Genomic DNA, 20,037 nt, shown 5'->3' with positions numbered 1-20,037 from the left:
TACGATGTTTGAGCCTAACTTAATCCCAAAAGCTAGCTCATGAGGGAAAGATTGCGCAAGTCCATATGAGCAAACTACCAATCCATTCCCCAATCAATGTGAGACTTTTACCCACTCTAACAATTTATGTTATTTTTTTTTTAATATACGCGTGTCCATTTTGTATTACTCGAAGGACGAGAACTAATTGCAAGAAATAGATAGATGATCATGTAACTTATGCATGATAGCAAATCTATGTGCTAAATTACTTGTCCAACTTAGTCCCTAGCAAAGTTATATGCTAACTTATTTGTCCAACTTGAGACTAGCAAACCTACTTGCTAAGTTACTTTCTCAACTCGATAACTAAGTAAATAAATGCAATTTGATTATATTTTTTTATCCAAGTGGTTGTGTATACTTGATTTATAAATAGCTTTTATTTCATTAAGCTACAAATGAACAAAAAGAGGAAAAAAGTAACAAAGCTAGTAGTTCTTCCTCTTTATCTCTTTGCTTGTTGTTACTCACTCTACCGCTAGTTTTATAGAATGTTTGATCAATCTTCTAAAATCAACTTATTTTAAGAAGTGTTTTTTTTTTAAAATATTGTTGGCGAGACTCAATTTGTGTATGACCGACAATTTTAAAAGAATTTTTGAGCAACAATTAGTGCTTGACAAAAAAAAAAAATTATTTAGCTGTCCAAATATACTTATTTTCTTCCATAAGTTTAGCCAAAAAACTTCAATTTTTAAAACAAACACTTTTGAGAAAAAACAAACACTTTTGAAGAAAAATAAACTTAGCCAAACGGGCTATTAATTTCATAACAAAAAAGTAATATTACAACTATTTTCAATAATAGAGGAACAAATATAATCATTTTTCCTAAAGTAAAATATACAATTCCATAATTCCATAAAAAGGATAATTCAATAAATATTGGATTATCAAATTATCAAACACAATTCCAATTTTTTAACAAATCCAATTATTCTTACATATTATATTAATAACAAAAATATTAAAGTAAATAGATATAGCAATGGGAAAAACGTCACATTTATCCCTCTTTGTAAAATTAATTAAATTTATTCTTCGTTTTACTTTGTGGTCAAATTTACCCTAGTTGTCATACTTTGAGGGTAAATTTATTCTCGATGTCATACTTGAGGTCAATTTTACCCTCGTTAATAAAATTTTCAATGATACCCTTCATTTAATAGAAAACCCAAATGATCATCAACTGACCTATTTTTTAAAAAATAAAACACAGTTTAATCTAATCCGCTCGACTGAACCACAACCACAAAAAAGACATAAATAAATATACCCCCTAATTCTGCAGGTCGATTTTTTTCAACGAACAATATACTTCTCTTTCAACGTGCATCACTAGTAGGTTATTCATAAATGTGATAACGCAGAAGCATGAAATTGGAGAAAGTATCTTTTTTGTGCTTCGAGTCAGATCAAACGAGTTAGATTAGAGTGCGTTTTTTTTTTTAAAGAATCAAATTTACTCCTTTACTTTAAAAAATTAACGAAATATATCTTTCATTATATTTTGGAGCTAAATTTATTTTCACTATTATACTTTAAGGTCAAATTTATCACTCTATTTTAAAAAAATTAGTTAAAAAAACCTTTCATCATACTTTAATATTAAATTTATCATAAGACTGAGAGAAATGAATAAATATGAAATAAAAAAAAGAATTAAATTGCACCATCTCTGTAACAGGTAAATGCCTCTTTTTCTTCTGAAGTTGTCGGAATTACTCGTAATAAGACATTGGCTACAATTAAAAAGGTCTTATCAATAAAATTTTTATTTATACGTGATCTAGGCATAGATAGCAATTCATTCTAGAATTCTTCTCATTACTCTCGTGGAAAAAAGATCCCACAAAAAAAAATATTTGTATAGTACGAAATAACATAAAACCTTATTTTTTTTTAAGAAAAAAACAAAAGATATTATATCCTCCCTTTAATATTGAAAAACCCAAATAAATATTATTAATTAGTAAATGACAAGGAGTAAATAGTAATAATACTAGCTAGTATTGCCTTTAGGTTCTTTCAGTTGAGCATTTTCCTCTTCAAGTTTCAGCCACCGCCGCCACTCAAATTTCAATTCTCCGACAACGGCGCGGTAACGATCTCTTCTCTTCCTCTACCTGACTGATATACATAGTAAAATCTCATATTAATTAATTAGCATCTATTCATCTAAAAGAAATCAATTAATTTATTGTTAAATTCGCAGTGAGGCGAAAGCTGGCTCAGACACCGTGGTTATTAGGAAAAAGAAGAAAAAAATTGATGTTAATATATATGTTAGAAAAAACTCTCTCATCGAATTAGTATGTATTACTATTTTTTTTTTAATTGAGTTAATAGTCAATTACATGCTTTGATACAACTGGGTGTGCGAGTTTCATGTGATTATTGTTCGGATAGGAAACAGGAACAATTGAAGTTGAGGTGTGTTGATTTTGAGTTTAGTGTTTGATTTAGCTATCGAATCCATGATAGATTATAGTAGTAATAGCCATTGAAATATGTGCGGGAAAGCTGGCTCAGACACCACGGTAGGAGAAAGAAAAAAAGATATGTATCAAATAAGGAGGTTGAATTGATGGCATTGATGTTAATACATATGTTAGAAAAAACTCTCTCGTTGAATCGGTATGTATTACTATTTTTTTAGTTAGTGGTTAAAAACACACCTAAAATATCTTAGTTTTTTGAGTTTGATATTATCAAGTGTGCGTGCTACCTACCAAAACACTATTACTATCTTTTTCTGGTAAGAAAAGAGAACAATTAATAGTTGAGGTGCATTTTGATAAATAATTGATCCCAGTTTAGGTAGGACACCGTCCGCGCAACTGATAGTTTAGGTACGAAACTCAAAAAAGTAGGATAATATTAGATGTACGAGTTTTCTACCTGAACTATCACTATCGTTAAATTCGTAGTGAGTTGGGAGAATATTTAGTGTTTGATTTAGCTTTGAAATAGAATATGAGAGATTGATATATGTAACCGGTGGAATTAGTGGAGGTGTGCGAAAACTGGCTCAGACACTACAGTTATTAGTAAAAAGAAAAAAAGAAGATATGTATCAAATGAGGAGGTTGAATTAGTATGTATTACTATTTTTTGTTGTGGAGTTAATAGTCAAAAATATGCCTATGGTATCCCGACTTTTTTGAGTTTGATGCAATTAGGCATGCAAGTTTTCAATCTGAACTATCATCATCGTTCAGGTAGAAAAGTGAATAATTGATAATTGAGATGTGTTGGTAAATAGTTGGTCCTAATTTAGGTAGGACACTGACAAACATGATAGTTCAGGTATGAAACTCGAATAATTGGGATACTACAGTTATGTTTTTGGTCCTTTACTCTCTTTTTTAGATAACCATGGTGTAAGTACCAGCGTACGTGCACCTCGACTAATTCCTTGGCATATATGTCACTTTCCACCAATACCAAGTATCAGCGAACTTTGTTTGATACTATCAAATGCTTGAGTTTTCTACCTGCACTATTACTATCTTTTCAGGTAAGAAAAGGAACAATTGATAGTTGAGTTGCTTTTTGATAAATAGTTGATCCTAGTTTAGGTAGGAAACAATGCGCACAACTGATAGTTCAGATATGAAACTCGAAAAAGTAGGATAATATTAGATATACGAGTTTTCTAGCTGAACTATCACCATCATTTAGGTAGAAAAGGGAACAGTTAATTGTCGAGGTGCGTTTTGATAAATAGTTGATAAACAACTCGAGCAACTAATAGTTCAAATATGAAACTCCAGAAATTGGGATAATATTACGTATATGAGTTTTCTACCTAAACTATCCCCATCATTCAGGTAGAAAAAAGAAACAATTGGTAGTTTAGGTGTGTTTGATAAATAGTTAGTCCAGTTTAGTGGTATACTCGCGTACATGATAATTCAGGTATGAAACTCGAAAAAAATGGATACTTTATGTATGTTTTTAATCCTTCACTCTCTTGTTTTTGATAACCGTAGTGTATGAATAAGCTTACTTGCACCTCGACTGATTCCACAATCCACGGTATATCTATCACCTCCCACCACCAAGAAGTACCAGTTAAGTCTGTCCTACCTTCGTATAGGAAGAAATCATCTGATATTTTTTTTTGTCTCTGTTGGAATTTGAACCCGAGCCTGAGAGTCTATATCCTTGCAAAACCCTACCAGAAGAACCGTCTCTTATGCGTATTTTTTTCTCACTGGATAGCTATAGTTTCATAGATGTTATGCATATAGACTGAATATAGATAGGTAGATATCTGTATCTTTTTATCCTTGTTGTTATTAGTTACCATGGACTGTATATGAATACAGATGACATGACTCTAGATAGAAGGTCACGGAGGTCGCGGATAAGGGTAGAAGGTTATTAGGCATTCGAACGTTGCCTAGTTTCTCTTCTCTGTATTGTTATTATTACTTTCTTATTATCTTACTCTTAGATTTTTGTATTACCCGTTGTGTCCTTTGCTCTGATTATCATATTTGTTGTTGTCACTGGTCCTTTCACCATTATTTTCATGCCTGAATTGACATGTATTACTTGAGCCGAGCGTCTATGGGCAACAGCCGCCCTACCTTCATAAGGTAGAGGTGAGGTTGTATACACTCTACTCCCCCCATACCCCACTTATGGGATTAGTTTGGGTGTATTGTTGTATTATGAATTATTTTAGGGTGAAATTTACTTCTTTATTAAACCATTACTCATTAGTTGAAACTTGTAAATCTGTAGCAATTGAGGATGCCTGAAAACAAGCCTGTAATTGGGCTTTCATGGGAACCAAAGATACCTCAATTGTCAATTGGGACCAAAAAGAGCTCCAATGAGTTGCCTGGGACCAGTGCAGTATACAAACCTAGTTCAGAGCTCATTGACGGCTTATTTGTTCCGCCTAATGATCCCAAAAAGGTGAACAAGTTAATACGAAAACAAGTCAAGGATTCAGCTGGCAAAAATTGGTAATATCGATTGTAGTTTTTCAAATTTATGCAGTTTTTATCGAAAATTTGTTCCTTTTACAAAAATTATTTACTGGTTTTGAAATTTAAATAGGTTCGATATGCCTGCCCCAACGATTACTCCGGAGCTGAAAACGGATCTCCAGCTATTAAAGGTGATTCTTTGAATTACAAAGTCTCCCTCGCTTGCTTGATACCTTTATAGCTCGATGATAGATTGATATGTTACGTTACTTATGAACTTCGTAGACGTGTATGAATGGAGAATTTGCATTCTTTTAGAAGCTAAGATTTGGTGATTGACACTTCGTATGAGAGGTTGCGACCTGGCTAAGCTTTTCCTTACATTGTCGTTAAAGGATTCAGAGGGGAGCAATTTTTGTTACTACTCTGCTGTTACACTTAGATTCCCTGTCTTAGGACTCGGTCTTGATACCACTAGTCCATTATAATCGAAGTCTAATTTTCTGGAAATCCTGGTTCGTCTATCTTAGGAGCCATAGTTGTTTGTAAGATGTTGAAAGTCGATGGACCCTTTCCTTGAGGAAGAGCGACGATAGCGAGAAACATAAAAGATGGAACGCAACACATCATACTACTGCCGATAAATGCTCCATTCATCTGAAGATTTTGTCCATGATCAGTTAGATAGGCAGAATTGGAACGTATAAACTTCCTACTCATATTTCTGAATGTGTAGGAAGAGCAATACACCCTTTTGGTGGGGCCCTTCCCGAACCCTGATGATAGTGGGAGCTTTAGTGCACTGGGCTGCCCTTTTTTAAATATTTCTGAAAGAGCAACTCTTCTCATGTCCACTCTCTAGGTTCGTGTTCCATGAAATAACTTGGTCTTAAAGGGTATAAGGGTTGCCTTAATGGTTTACCTGTTACAAATTCCAGACAAGCTTAGAGTAAAGTGACATATTAATTGAAATTTCTCATTCATTTATTTCGTTCAATCTCACTAGTTATATAAATTATACGCTCTTAAGGACAGTATAACAACCGTAGTTATAACAATGATTTTTTTCATGGATTCTGTTGGCAAGTGGTGAATTTATTGACAGTCCTGAGTTCATGTGCCAAACATGGACTTGTAAAGATGCAATCGTGACTAAAGATCACCTTTTCCTATGATATATTGTTGAGTTCCCTATATGTATGCGTAATTTAATTGCAATCGTTTTACGAGTTAGTTCTCAGTTCTGAAAAATTTGATTCCTTCAGTTAAGGGATGCCATGGATCCGAAAAGGCATTACAAGAAGAGTGGCTCAAAGTCAAAAACATTACCCAAGTATTTCCAGGTAAGTTGTATGTGTCCTAAACTATTGGCGTGTCATGCACTCTCGTATCAACATCTGTCGTTAAGAGGTCAGTTGCGTTAACCTTTTGAAATTTGAGCAGGTTGGTACAATAATAGAGCCGGCATCTGAATACTACTCCGGTAGACTGACTAAGAAGGAGAGAAAGGCAACGCTTACCGAGGAGCTACTTTCTGATCGTAAACTTGGGGAATACAGGTACATCAGTAAAGGATCTATGCAACTACTTTAAACAGGTCTGTTGAGGTATCATTCTAACCCACATATGCTACACAGGAAACGCAAAGTTCGCGAGATTGAAGAACGTAATCGGCCAGGTGGAGTTGACAAGTGGAAGAATAGAGGTCCACAGTCTAGGAAGCGCGCAAAGCAAAGAAGGCATTGAACCTAGAGCATTCAAGAGGTATCGATTACCCTTTCTCACTGTTTGGCTAGTCAAGGAGGAGCACGAGGTGTACCTGGCATTCAGGGAAAACTAATAGGGTGTGCCATAACAAGACAGGTTTGACAGAACATCTGCAGAACCCTGATACCATAATTGCACCAACACACTACAGATATAGTTGTCGTCAAATCTGAACCGCGTTGCTGGTTATCGTCCAGGGGTTTATACATTTGGATGCCATTTATAGACTCAATGAGCACAGTTTGCAACTTCCTACATGTTTAAACTAATTTTTTGCACACACTATTTGATACTAATGAAAGATGTTAATCGTATGTTAAGCAGTAGATGTGATATCGTCATTCAAAATCCGTTGTATCGTGTGTTAGTCCTGTTTTGATTACATTTTTATCTTTTTGAGCCGAGCGTCTAATGGTAACTTCTCTATCGTCACGAAGGTGGGCCTAGGAGATAAGGTTTACTTACATCTTACTCTCTCTAGATGCTACTTGTGAAGCTACATTTGATATGTTAGTTATATTATGGTTCCTATTTATACAGCGGGAATGATGTACAAGAAAGTAGAAACATAATATATGGGCATGTGACGTGCATTATTAGTTTCTGAACTTTTTCACGAGGTCTAAGATAACTGTTTTGAAGTTTCGACTAATTTGGATTTACAAAAAAATAATTCCATTTTTGGAAATCTATAATTAAATGGCTGAGTGATTGATTCTGAAAGGATAGTGGGTGGGGGCTTCCACATGCTTGGAAGTGAAACAACTAACATGAGTTGGCCATTTATTGCATCCCAACATTCATTATTACAGAGGACAATCGAGACAACTTGACACTGCAATTGACTTTTTAAAAATGTCGTGTTGGATCCTCGCTATTTTCAGAGGATCCGACACGCATCCATAAAGATTTTTGAAAAGTCCGAGCAACTTAGATTGTTTGTGTATGACCTATATGCTACTAATTCAAACTATGAAATTAAACACCAATGCTTCCGTGAAAATACAGTACCTAAATTGATTGATGCGGCCCTTCGAATGAATACAAAACGCTTTGTGCACCGACCTGCCCATAGCCCCATACTGTTCATGATAAGGTTCGAAATAATGATGTGCCTTAATATTATTATTTCAACGTTTCAAGTTTAGTCATAATAAAATTTTGCTGCACTTGAACACTGGGTCTTTTGCAAACCACGCCTCTACATCCATAAGGTAAAAGGTCTGCATACACTCTACCCTCCTCGGACCCTATTCGTGGGATTGTACTGAGTATGTCATTGTTGATGTAAGTTCAATTATAATAGATGCAATTGTCAGTAGCACCCCAATAATACTATATGCAGCATCATTTTCACCCTCATGCTAACCATCATTGTGACCTATTCAGCACAAAAATCTTGTCAATGGTGGGAAAAGCCAAAGTGTTCCAACTTCTAAACTCAATATTTTCAGTTTTTATCATACTGATCATCTCCACTTTGCTGATATTAGGACATTCAAGACCTCAAGAACAATCCATTAAAAAGAATAGGCAAAGCTACTTGCATTAGGGCATGTATAAATTTATTCACATTCAATTGACCAGAAAAAAGAAGGGGAAAACACAGTATGTCACACTATTTTCCCAGATAACTACTACTAGTATAATATCATTTTTCAACTCAACAAAACGAATCGCTATCGTTCCATGTAGTAGATGCTGCGGCAAAGGAGAGGATCACAAGGTTGACGTTTCACTCGGTGCAGGTCGAGCGTGCAGAAGGGGTTGAAGAGCTTTTACCACAATGCTCATATTTGGTCGAAAATCAGCTTCGTATTGCACACACAAAGCAGCAACTGCAGCCATCTGTTTGATCAATGCAGATTTTGAGAAATAGGCGTCGATGAAACATGGAGAGATGTAAGAAGATGCAGAAGTATAGTTTGCAGTAGCCAGGAATTTTCTGTTCTAGTGACATACCTTTGCAACGGCCTTAGGAGGGTAATCAGTACCGAGTCTAGCGTCAACACATTGCTTCACTTTATCTTCACTAAGTCTTGGTGTTGCCTGATTACAGATGGTGTAAAACGTCAATGGAAAGTAAAAATATGTCAACCAAAAGTAGGTGCATCGGATATAGTAATAATATCAGTATCTTGAAGGCTTATACCCATGTCACAAGACTCTGTTGGCCACGTGGTAATGTATGATCAACAGGTTTACGGCCAGTGAGTAGTTCAAGGAGTACAACACCAAAGCTGTAAACATCACTCTTTGAACTCAGCTGACCAGTCATTGCATATCTGCAACGCGAGGGAAGTGTAATCAGCATAAAAATGAATGACCCTTAGGCAGTGTACTTGTACAATGTAAGCTAAAACTGCTTCCGTTTAGTCAGTTGACCAAGTTTACTGTATATTTATACCAAATATTCAGAACTGGACTCACTCGGGAGCATGATAACCGAAGGTTCCAAGAACACGTGTAGAGTGAAGACGTGCTGCCATATCAGGTGCTTGATTCGATAAATCAAAATCCGCAATCTTAGCAACATCATCATCAAAGAGTAAAACATTGCTGGATTTAATATCACGATGGATGATATGTGGCTGTGCTTTTTCATGCAAGTATTCTAGCCCTTTTGCAGCTCCAACAGCAATTTTAACCCGTTGGGCCCATGATAAAACTGGACCTGGCTGTGCACCTTTCACGCCTTTTCTTCCTGCAGACACAAATTGAAAAGTTATTTGCATTTTCCAGCTTGGGTTATCAAGATTATGGAAGATGAAACTGACAGTGTTATCAGCGGCATAATTTATAATCCAGGTAGCTTAAGGCCTAATGCAATCAATGCTGAAACCTTGAAATAGGTAGTTAAAAACTCAAATGGTTCTCCGCATTAGCATGACGACACACTGACACATTAACTTGCCCAAGACAATCACCACAATCAAAAGTTGTTCCGTAAAGGTACAAATTTCAGAATGATCGCCATGCATAAAGAAGGAGAACACAACCAAAGCTTCCGAATGAAACAGGAATATATGCAGAAATAGTTACCCTCGCAGTCGGAAAATAGTTAAAATAAAGAAAATTGTAAGAGAAAACAAAGGCATATCACTGATTTTTCTATGTTAAAACAGAGATCTAGAGAAATGACAAGCTGTCAGCAAATGACAACAATTTTCGTTTAACAGCAATTTCAATGGGCAGAAGTTTTATTTCGTTCAACACCGTGGAAATGGATAGGTAAGCCACAACCCCAAAACATCACCTTTTGGAGCTGTTTTCGTGAATTAGAATTTACGTATCAAGGAGAGAGATTTTTAAGCTACTAGGATTTTATCCTTTTCTATTACTTAAAGGAGCAGTGCAGTGCAGTGGCTGAAATTAACACGAGAAAAAGGTGAATCAGACGGATTTTGAAGAATATTAAGAGCATCTTAAGCAACTATGATCAAATGCAACTCATTACATATTGGAACACTCAATCAATCAAAAGGTACCTACTAGGGGAACGGAACGCCAAAAAAAGAAATTATCTTTAGGTATCCCGCATACCCTCTATCTCAACCCAATGCACGCCTCCCATCCACTTTTATATGTCCAAAATGTTAACGATATCTTGAATTATATAGGACAGTTTTATATTAGAACAACCAAATCCACGAGTATTAATTGGATCAACAGGCATGGGTTCCAAAAGAAATCATAGAATGGATACACAAAGGGGCTTATAGTAAGTAAAGTAACTAACCGTGAAGAATGTCATGGAGAGATCCATTTGGGGCATACTCATAAGCCAGGACACGAAGACCACCGTCCACACAATAACCGAGTAACTCAACCACATTTTCATGTTTTAATCTTGATACCATGGAAACCTGAAACGGTTACATCAATCAAGGTAAGAGGTTTATGTATAATAATATAAGGATAGTCAAAGTAGGACAACATCGACCTGACCTGCGCTAAAAATTCTCGATCAGGCTGCTTACTCGAGTCTAACTTTTTAATGGCTGCAGCCCGCCCACTTTTCAAGACACCATGGTAAACCCTTCCATATGATCCCTCGCCTATCAAGGCTTTCGTACCAAAATTGTCTGTGATGTCTTTTAACTCATCAACAGCTATAGAAGGAACAGCAATGGGCTGAATGGTAACAGTCTGCATCTCCTTTTGCGCGCTTTCTGTAGCACGCTGCCCTGCATTGTAGCCTAAATTTTTTTCCCAGTTAGTGAAGAATAAAAACCAGAAATCCTACAAATACGAAAAGAATTAATAGAATCTCAATAAATAAAATCAGGACGCTATCAAAAGAAAATATATCTATGGAATACGGGTAAAGACAACACAATGAACTAAACACGACAACTTTCACCTGACTCTCTGTCAATTTACTGAGGTTGAATTGGACGACTGAGGTGAAAGACATGTTTGCACAGCAGGCATAGCTTCCATACAATATCATCACGAAGACACTAAATACAAATGTCATGATGTTTGAGCTTCCAAGATACTGGAAACTACTAATTCACTTACTTCTCGTCAACTCAACGGATAATGGATTATATATCAGTACTCTGTGGTTGAGGTTGAGCTTCAATCCAGGAGCTACTTAGATTTTATCCCACTCCCCTCCTGCCCCTCTCCTGCCGCTAAACTTATGATTCCCCAGAATTTGAAATATTACTAAAAACGAATAGTACAAGGAGGAAATTAACCTGCTGCATTGTTGGCCATGAATGGACCGTGATCAGCAGTTTTTTGCATGTCATCATCGTCACAACAACCAAAGCAGCCCATAGTTATCTTTCTGATGCCCCGCAAAATATTCTGGAAAATACTAATCAAGAAGTTAAAAAACTATATTTGGTGTTCCTAGAACGACGACATTTTTGCTATGATACGAAGTTCAAAAGGATTCTGAAACTAAGTCCTTTCCACATTGAAAATTTAATCCAATGCCATCATTAATATCAAAAGGGACATCAACATCTCATAGAGAAATAAAAAGTCGACATCATAGACTAATCAAGACGGAAATGGAAAATTTTAAGGTGTCGACCAACATGAATAAACCTTACATGCTGACTGATGAGTATGCATTTCACTTGATATATGAAAAACAACAAATATGATATTATAATTACGATGTAAATCATTTGAACATGGGTGGTTAACGCGTGGGCATCGAGAGAGATACACCAACTCTTTCTTTAACATCCCCGCTTCTCAATTTTGCCATCGTTATATTTCTTTCTCTGGGTTCTATAGTAAATGGCCACCATGTCGCTCGATTTCACACATTATGGTTGCGACCTGGAATACTCACGCTCATAATAGGCAATGATCAAAGACAAAATTTTTGGTATCTTCGTCTTAGAAGACGTGAAAAAGGCGTCACTTGCACGAATGCATAACAAAGACAAGTACTTTGAACCTTCAATTGGATATTTCAAAATAAGAAAACAATAGAAAAAACACATTATCGAATTGCTTTTCATTTCCTCAAAGACCTTTAAGTGACTTCAGTACACATTCATGTTACACTAAAACAGTCCTGCCAGAATCTAAGCGATCCACCTCACATTTCACTAGTCCAGTACAATCTAATAATAACCCTCAAGCAAAACACAACAATAACCTACGCTGGTAACAGGAAAGTTCTTGGTATTAAGAAAATTAATCCAGTAACCGTCAAATTAATACAGGAAACTGAAAATACGTTCTCAACAACAACAAAAACATAGTAGTGTATTACTAATCTCACAAGTAGGGTCCGGGGACGGTAGAGCGTACGCAGACCTTACCTCTACCTTGGGACCCTAAGCTCAAAACAAAAAATACACTCTCAACAACAACAACAACATACATTCTCAACAGCATACGCAGTGTAATACTAATCTCACAAGTGGGGTCTGGAAAGGGTAGAGCGTACACAGACCTTACCTCTACCTCGGTACCCTCAGCTCAAAAAATAATAAAATAGTGTGAACAAGCAGTGACGGAGCCAGACTTTTGGTTAAGGGTGTTCATATTTTCTCTTGGGCAAATAACTGTTTAAAAAAACAAAGAAAATAAAGCATTGTTGCACCCGCCAAGGTTCGAACCTGGGTTGTTGATACGGAAATGCACACTTTTGACCACTGGACTATGCTTCTCTAGCTTGTCAAGGGTGTGCAACATGTATATAACCATAAATATCTATATTTAACCTATATACTCGAAAAAAATTTCCAACGAAGGGTGTTCATCTGACCACCCTTCGTCGGCTGTGGCTCCGCCACTGTGAACAAGTCATGGCAAAAAAAAATACTACTATAGAGATCACGCCAAAGCATTCTTGAAAAAAAAAAAACAATTATAACAAAATAATACGATAATCCAAGTGCTATAAAACAAAGAATACTAATAAAACTACACTGTCAACAACAACAACAACATACGCAGTGTAATACTAATCTCACAAGTGGGGTCTGGAAAGAATAGAGCGTGCGCAGACCTTACCTCTACCTCGGTACCCTCAGCTCAAAAATACAAAATTGTGTGAACAAGTCATGGCACAAAAATACTATAGAGATCATGTCAAAGCATTCTTGAAAAAAAAAAAAACAATTACAACAAAATAATACGACAACAACAGATTACTAGTAAATTTACACTGTCAACAACAACATATGCAGTGTAATACTAATCTCACACGTGGGGTCCGGAGAGGTTAGAACGTATGCAGACCTTACATCTGCCTTGGGACCCTCAGCTCAAAAAAAAAAATACTATAGAGATCATGTCAAAGCCTTCTTTGAAAAAAAAAACAATTACAACAAAATAATACGATAATTCAAGTACAATAAAACAGCAGATTACTAGTAAAATTATCATAGGAACATCAAAAAAAAATCAAGAAACAAAGTTGCTCAGAAATATCAAGAATTTAAACAAAACCCCATAACAACAAAAACATTAATATGATCAAATCGAATACTGAATTATATTAAAAATGTAAAATCAAGAACGATCCCCAACAAAAATAAACTCAAAAATAAAAATAAAAATCTAACCTTTAAAGCAAAGAATCGGCAAGAAAAAAGAGATATATTGGTGGGGTTTATTCAGCTAAGTTTGTGAAGTGAAAAATAAAAAATATTGGTGGTCTGAACAAGACTAAATAAAAGGGAGTCAATCAAAACTATAGAAAAATATTTTGTATTTGTATTGAATTGAAGTATTCTTTTTTGTAGAGAGAAAAGTATTTGTTGTACAGATAAAAAGTGTATTCCTCTAAACAAGAATGACATATATATGTATTTTTAATGTGCTTTAGAAAAAATAATTCTTTCTCTTTTTGCTAATAATTTAATTTAAATTTTCTACGTGACATATTTAACACTTTGATATATTTTATTTAATTTTAGTTTAAAATTACATAATTCAAGAGTGTTCTTTATTTTTTAAAATTTTGTATCAAGTTGAACTAGATCATTTTTTTTTAAATAGAGGGAGTACTACTTTTTTCCTTTTTTTGTTTGATTTCACACGTGTGAGGTACCTCATTAGAGCCGATTAAATCTGAATTAGTTTTTTTTACTCGATGTCTAAAGTCCGATTAAATTTAAATTTACATTAAAAAATCATGTATTGAAAATAAAACGTTTCTAACAAAACCGATTCGAACCCACGTCACTCCACCATAAGTATTGTTGGTGTAGTATTAGTTGTTTTAAGCTAGAGAAAAGAAAAGAATGTAGTAATAGTTTTTTCCTTTTTTGTGTGTTTGGTTTCACACACGGTGTGAGTTACTGCGTTAATTTTTCACTCACTCGATATCTGTAATCTAATTAAATTTAAATTTATGTCGAAAAATTCTGTATAGAAAATAAAATATTTTCTAACAAAGACGACTCAAACTCGAGACCGTGAAGTTTGTGTCACTCCACCACAAATTGTTGTTGGACTTGGTGTAGTATTAGTTGTTGCTTTAAGCGAGTCGCCCACCCAATTGACTTATTCTTCTTACACACACTAGGATTAATTCAAAATTACTTTGAATTCACATGATTTTTTTTAATTTTAATTTATGTGAAATAAATAGAATTTAGATAATCAATTGTATATTTATACTTTTAAATATTTAAATTGTTGATTATTATAATTATAATACTTTTTATGTAAATTTTAAATAATATATGTTAATCTTCTTATTTAAATTTTTGTGGCATTGATAGTTAATTATATTTTTAAAATAAATTAAGTTTTTAATTGTTATGATTTTATAATCTTTTTTCTTCTATTTTAATTTAAATGATACTGATATAATTTCAACAGTTAACCAAATATTCTATATCTTTTAAATTTTTTAAATTGTTAATTATTATGATTTAGAGTAGTTTTTACATATTTTTAAAAATATATAACAAATAAAAAAATAAAATTAATTAGGTAAAATGAAGAGAAAAGGATCAATGAAATTCTGCCAAAGCAGACAACAGATCAACATGTGTGTTTTGACACTTCCGCATTGGGTCCTTTGCTCTTTATAAGTAAGTAGAATATATTTTTTTGTTTGTTTTTTTCTCCTTTTGCTTAAAAAGAAACCTTTTTTTTTTAACCAATATAGGTTGTGGTGCAGTGGATGGGGTTGCTCCACCTTTAATTAGAGGTCGAGGGTTCAATCCTGGGTATGGAGAAAACTTTGAGCCCTGCAACGCGCGATCTGGATTAGTCGGGACTCCAATGCGGTACCGAACACCGAATGGAAAACCAAAAAAAAAAAAAAAACCTTTTTTCTTACACCTTGTTTGGAAGGTTGTCAGTTGTTTCCTCTATTGTATTGTGTTCTCAAGGGTCGTTTTGTAGCTGATTTGAAAGTGATTTGTGCAAATATTAAATTTCGTATAAGTAATATCATGTTTTTTAAGTGGTTAAAAGATAATTTATTTATATATAAAATTGATATAGTGTTTGATATGCAATTTAAAAAATCTAAATAACGTATAGATATATAAGTCACGAGTGAATAACAAAATTCTCTATTACCAATACCTCCATGAAATAATATATAGATTCTCTCATAACTAATATCTACATTACAAATATTTGCATAACTCTAACCAGCTACCAAACAATCCTTTTGATTTAGATAAATATAATTACAATGTTTCTTTGGATTGTTGTAGAAATTTTATTATATTGTCCAATCTATGATTAGGTAATAGTGAAAAATCATTATCGTTTATGGGAATAATTATATGATCAAATCGAGTTGAGCTGGTTAAAGTTTTCGTTGGTTCGAGTTTGATCAACTGTTAATTAAAACGAGTCAAATTAGTTTTGCTGCCCCACCTAATTGTATTCTTGTTGCATAAGGTCCATGAAAAATTACTTCCTCATAAGATTTAACTCAGAAATCTATATCTATAATCTATATTTATATCTATCTATAATCTATCTATAACTTATATCTATAATCTACATCTATATCTAAAATATATAATATATTAAAAGTGTGGAGACCTTAGAAAAGTGATTTGAATTTTTTATCCTTCATTAAAAGACTTTTTTTTTTTAGACAAAACTGTCTTTTCACTATTTTTTAATTTATTATTTAATTATTTTTAATTATATTAACTAGACTTTCTAAAATATATGGAACTCCTAAAATATACGATAGAAAAATTATTCTTTAGGATCAAAATTTTCCCCGGGACAAGAATTAGTTGGATCAAAATCAAAGTTTTGTGATCACTATTATATTTTTTTTATAGTTTATAAATCGTAGATGAATGTCGGTTGGCTTTGAAGAATTTCTTGTGTAATTGTTTGGTTTAATTGCAACTTTTTGATATATTTATTATCTTATTGTTTTATTTTAATTTACAGATGCTAGATGAATGTGGGTCGACTTTAAAAAAAAAAATTAGGTAAAAGTTAGGTTTAATTGTATTATCGTAATATCTCTATTAGTTTGTTATTTTGTGGTAGTTTACAGTTCGTAGATGAATCTCGGCTTTGAAAAAATTTTGAGTGTAAAATTTAAGTTTAATTGTATTATTTTGATATCACTTTTATCGTAGTATTTTGTTGCAGTTTGCAGGTGATAGATAAATGTTGGTCGGCTTTGAGAAATTTTCTTATGTAAAGGTTAAGTTTAATTGTATTATTTTGATATCTTGTATTATTATTATTGTTTACAGGTAGTAGATGAGTGTCGGATGACTTTGAAAAAATTTCTGTGTGTAAAAATTAGATTTAATTGTAGTATTTTGATAGAGGCAAAGAGAATTAGAGTTTTGGGTGTTCTTGAAGGTGTCTCTTATGAAAGGAGTAATGAGGTTTGAGAATAGTTTTATTTGCATGAAATTCAAATTAACTTTGTTCTTTCCGTTTATAATAAACATTAAAGTGAGACATATCACATAATAATATATTTGAGATAAAATATTTATTTATATAATTTAAATACATATATCATTTTTTTTAACGTTAATATATTGTTACTTTCTAATTGTAGATACTTATATTATATTCTAAAATTACTCAGGGTACTAGTTAGAGAAGGAATTGCAGAATGAGTCATAATTATTTAAATATTAAATCATTAATAATTTCTATCATAAGTGAAGTACAATATGTAGATGAAGTAAGTAACTGGTTAAAAAAATGACAGTTTGGTGAACTAAAGCTTTCATTATATACGATATTCGGAAAAGAGTCGAACCACAATATTGTTTTGATTTATGTTAGTTAATGTCTTTATTAATAATTTCATACTATAAGTTTTCTAACTTTTAAGGTTCTTATTCAACTTTTAAAATTTTTTAAAATTTGACAATCACTCGGGAGGAATATATTAATTCTACAATATTTTTTTGAGACAAAATTTTTAATGGTTTAAATATTTCTTTTAATGATTTTAACATTTTATTATATAAGCTAGAATTGATGAAATCATTGATAAGAGATGTGGTGGAGTGGTAAATAGCTTCTCATGTCTAAGATTTGAGCTTTGAGTATGGAAACTTCATAGTTAGAAAACAACACTTAATCAGATACAAATATGAACATTAGATATCGAACAAAAAACAAAAAAATTAGATGATAATAATTTCTTTATAATAATTTCAATGATATTTTTTTACGACCGCGCGAATCGCGGCTATGTTGACTAGTAATAATAATAATAATAATAATAATAATAATAATAAGTAGCACGGGCAGTATGTAGTAGTAGCATCATAGTAATAGTGATAAAAGTAACATTATTATTATTATTATTATTATTATTATTATTACTAGTTTAGGTGTACGCGCCTCGCGCGTGTACCTCACTTTATTGAATTCAAACGTTACACTAAACAGGATATTTGTTTAAATAATAAAGATGAATACAATAATTAAATTCAACATCTTTTGGAGAATTTATATAATTAAATCTAACTTTTACCAAAAAAATTCTCATAGTCGATCGGTATTCATCTACCACCTGTAAATTTTAATAAAACAATACGATGATAGGACATCAAAACAATATAATTAAATCTAACATTTATACAAAAATTTTCTCAAAACCGTCTGACACTATCTACCACCTGTAAACTATAACAAAATAATACAATAATAGAAATATCAAAATAATACAACCAAATTTTACCTTTACACAAAAATAATTCTCAAAATAGAGATATAAAAATAATACAATTAAACCTAATATTTGCCCAAAAAAATTCCTCAAAGCCGACCGACATTCATCTACCACCTGTAAATTCATCTACGACCCCTAAACTACAACAAAATAATACAATAGTAATCACAAAGCTTCAATTTTGATGAAAATAATTCTTGTCTGAGTGACAATTTTGACATTAAAAGATGACTTGAATGAAAATAAAAAAATATATATACACACACGTTGAATTATATTATGTTGACAAAAATAGTGAAGAAGTTGAGGGTTAGAAAATTAAGCATCCATCAATCTAGATATGCAACCGAATCAAGTTAGATGAGCACCAATCATATTTTCACAATAAGTAAACCAGTTTCTTCTCTTTTTGTAATTGATTAATAGAAAAAAAATATTAATTAATTTTCCTTCCATATATTTTAGGAGTCTAATTAATAATAAAAGTAATTAAATAATAAATTGAAGAAAATAGTGAAAAGACAATTTTGTCTAAAGAAGAGTATTTAATGAAGGACAAAAAGTTCAAATCACTTTTCTAAGGGTATTCACATTTTTTTTTTTTTATTATTATTATTATTATTATTATTACCTTACCTCCCCTTACCCCTTATTAATAGAAATTACTTTAAATTTGTATAAAAAATGAGTTGTTTGACCGTTACTTTTTTATAGCATAATCTTTTATTAGCAACTAAAAGTTTTTGCTTTTTTTATTTTTTATTTTTATATTTATATTTATCCAAATCAATATCCTAATTAGTGTACTGATCTTTTTATGAAATTTGAATTCGAATGAACTTTGAGTTGGAATATATTTCTAACTTCTTAACCTTTCTATAAATATTGCTACAATGCTATACAATATTAAGCTTTCATTCTCCTTCTTTGTTATTGATTATTAATTCTATTCATGAATTTTTTTAGAAATTTAACATTTTTATTTTTTATATGCAGATGATTGGCAGTGTTATTACAGATTAATTTTATTTTACTATATCCAAGTTTTAATACAAGTACATAATATTTTTTTTGTTCGTTTAATTCTGAAGAAAATAAATTCAATTAAATAAATGAATAATAAAACCATCTTTAAATGAGAAGTTACGTTGATTCTTTTTAAATGATAAATTTTGTTATTATTTTGAAATAATTTATTTTAAAAAATAAATGCTCATATTAATTTGTGTTTCTATTTTTTTAATGAAGAATTAATTATTTAATATGATGTTATGAGAAGTTATAGTGAAATATAAAATTTAATTACTATGAGTTCAAGTTTGAAATTCACATCAATTATTTAATATTAGATAAAATTTAAGTTGTGATAGTTTATCTATTTCTATTTGAATTTGAGATGAGAATATTTTGATGATAAGAAAGGTAATCTTATAGATAATATTATATTTTTATTTAAATATTTAATAGATAAAGTAGAAAAAAAAATCGTGATGACTAAAACACAAGCAACAACTTAAATTTTATAATGATAGTTTCTTTTGTTGGTAATATTTTAATTAAAAAACATAAAATGTTAAATCACCATAAATTTTTAATGTTGTAGCCTATAATATAATTAAATATTATGTTCACAGTTACACATTAATATAATTTTTT

The 20,037-nt window shown here is 32.2% G+C and overlaps 2 protein-coding genes across 3 annotated transcripts; one reads left to right on the top strand and one right to left on the bottom strand.

Annotated features, from left to right (window-relative positions):
* Positions 1-1,987: 1,987 nt before the first annotated feature.
* Positions 1,988-7,103, top strand: LOC107871234 (rRNA-processing protein fcf2). The gene is made up of 6 exons (XM_016718101.2): positions 1,988-2,143; positions 4,798-5,024; positions 5,119-5,179; positions 6,254-6,331; positions 6,432-6,547; positions 6,626-7,103. Exons 2-6 carry the CDS (start codon positions 4,807-4,809, stop codon positions 6,732-6,734), a joined length of 582 nt encoding a protein of 193 aa, XP_016573587.1. The 5' UTR covers positions 1,988-2,143; positions 4,798-4,806; the 3' UTR covers positions 6,735-7,103.
* A 1,172-nt stretch (positions 7,104-8,275) lies between these two features.
* LOC107871233 (pto-interacting protein 1) lies at positions 8,276-14,000 on the bottom strand. Of its 2 annotated transcripts, none has more exons than XM_016718100.2 (8): positions 13,802-14,000; positions 11,462-11,583; positions 10,704-10,954; positions 10,495-10,621; positions 9,186-9,459; positions 8,908-9,040; positions 8,718-8,804; positions 8,276-8,603 (listed from the first exon to the last, which is right to left on the bottom strand). In XM_016718100.2, the coding sequence occupies exons 2-8, from the start codon at positions 11,541-11,543 to the stop codon at positions 8,475-8,477; spliced, it is 1,083 nt and encodes a 360-aa protein (XP_016573586.1). In that variant the 5' UTR covers positions 11,544-11,583; positions 13,802-14,000; the 3' UTR covers positions 8,276-8,474. The 2 variants fall into 2 exon arrangements, with proteins under 2 accessions (XP_016573586.1, XP_016573584.1); XM_016718098.2 differs by having other exon boundaries at positions 11,462-11,573.
* Between the last annotated feature and the right edge of the window lie 6,037 nt (positions 14,001-20,037).

The sequence above is a fragment of the Capsicum annuum genome, chromosome 5, assembly GCF_002878395.1.
Source record: "Capsicum annuum cultivar UCD-10X-F1 chromosome 5, UCD10Xv1.1, whole genome shotgun sequence".
Taxonomy (NCBI): domain Eukaryota; kingdom Viridiplantae; phylum Streptophyta; class Magnoliopsida; order Solanales; family Solanaceae; genus Capsicum; species Capsicum annuum.
The sequence above is the reverse complement of the archived record's forward strand: the minus strand, read 5'-3'. Positions and strand labels throughout refer to the sequence as shown.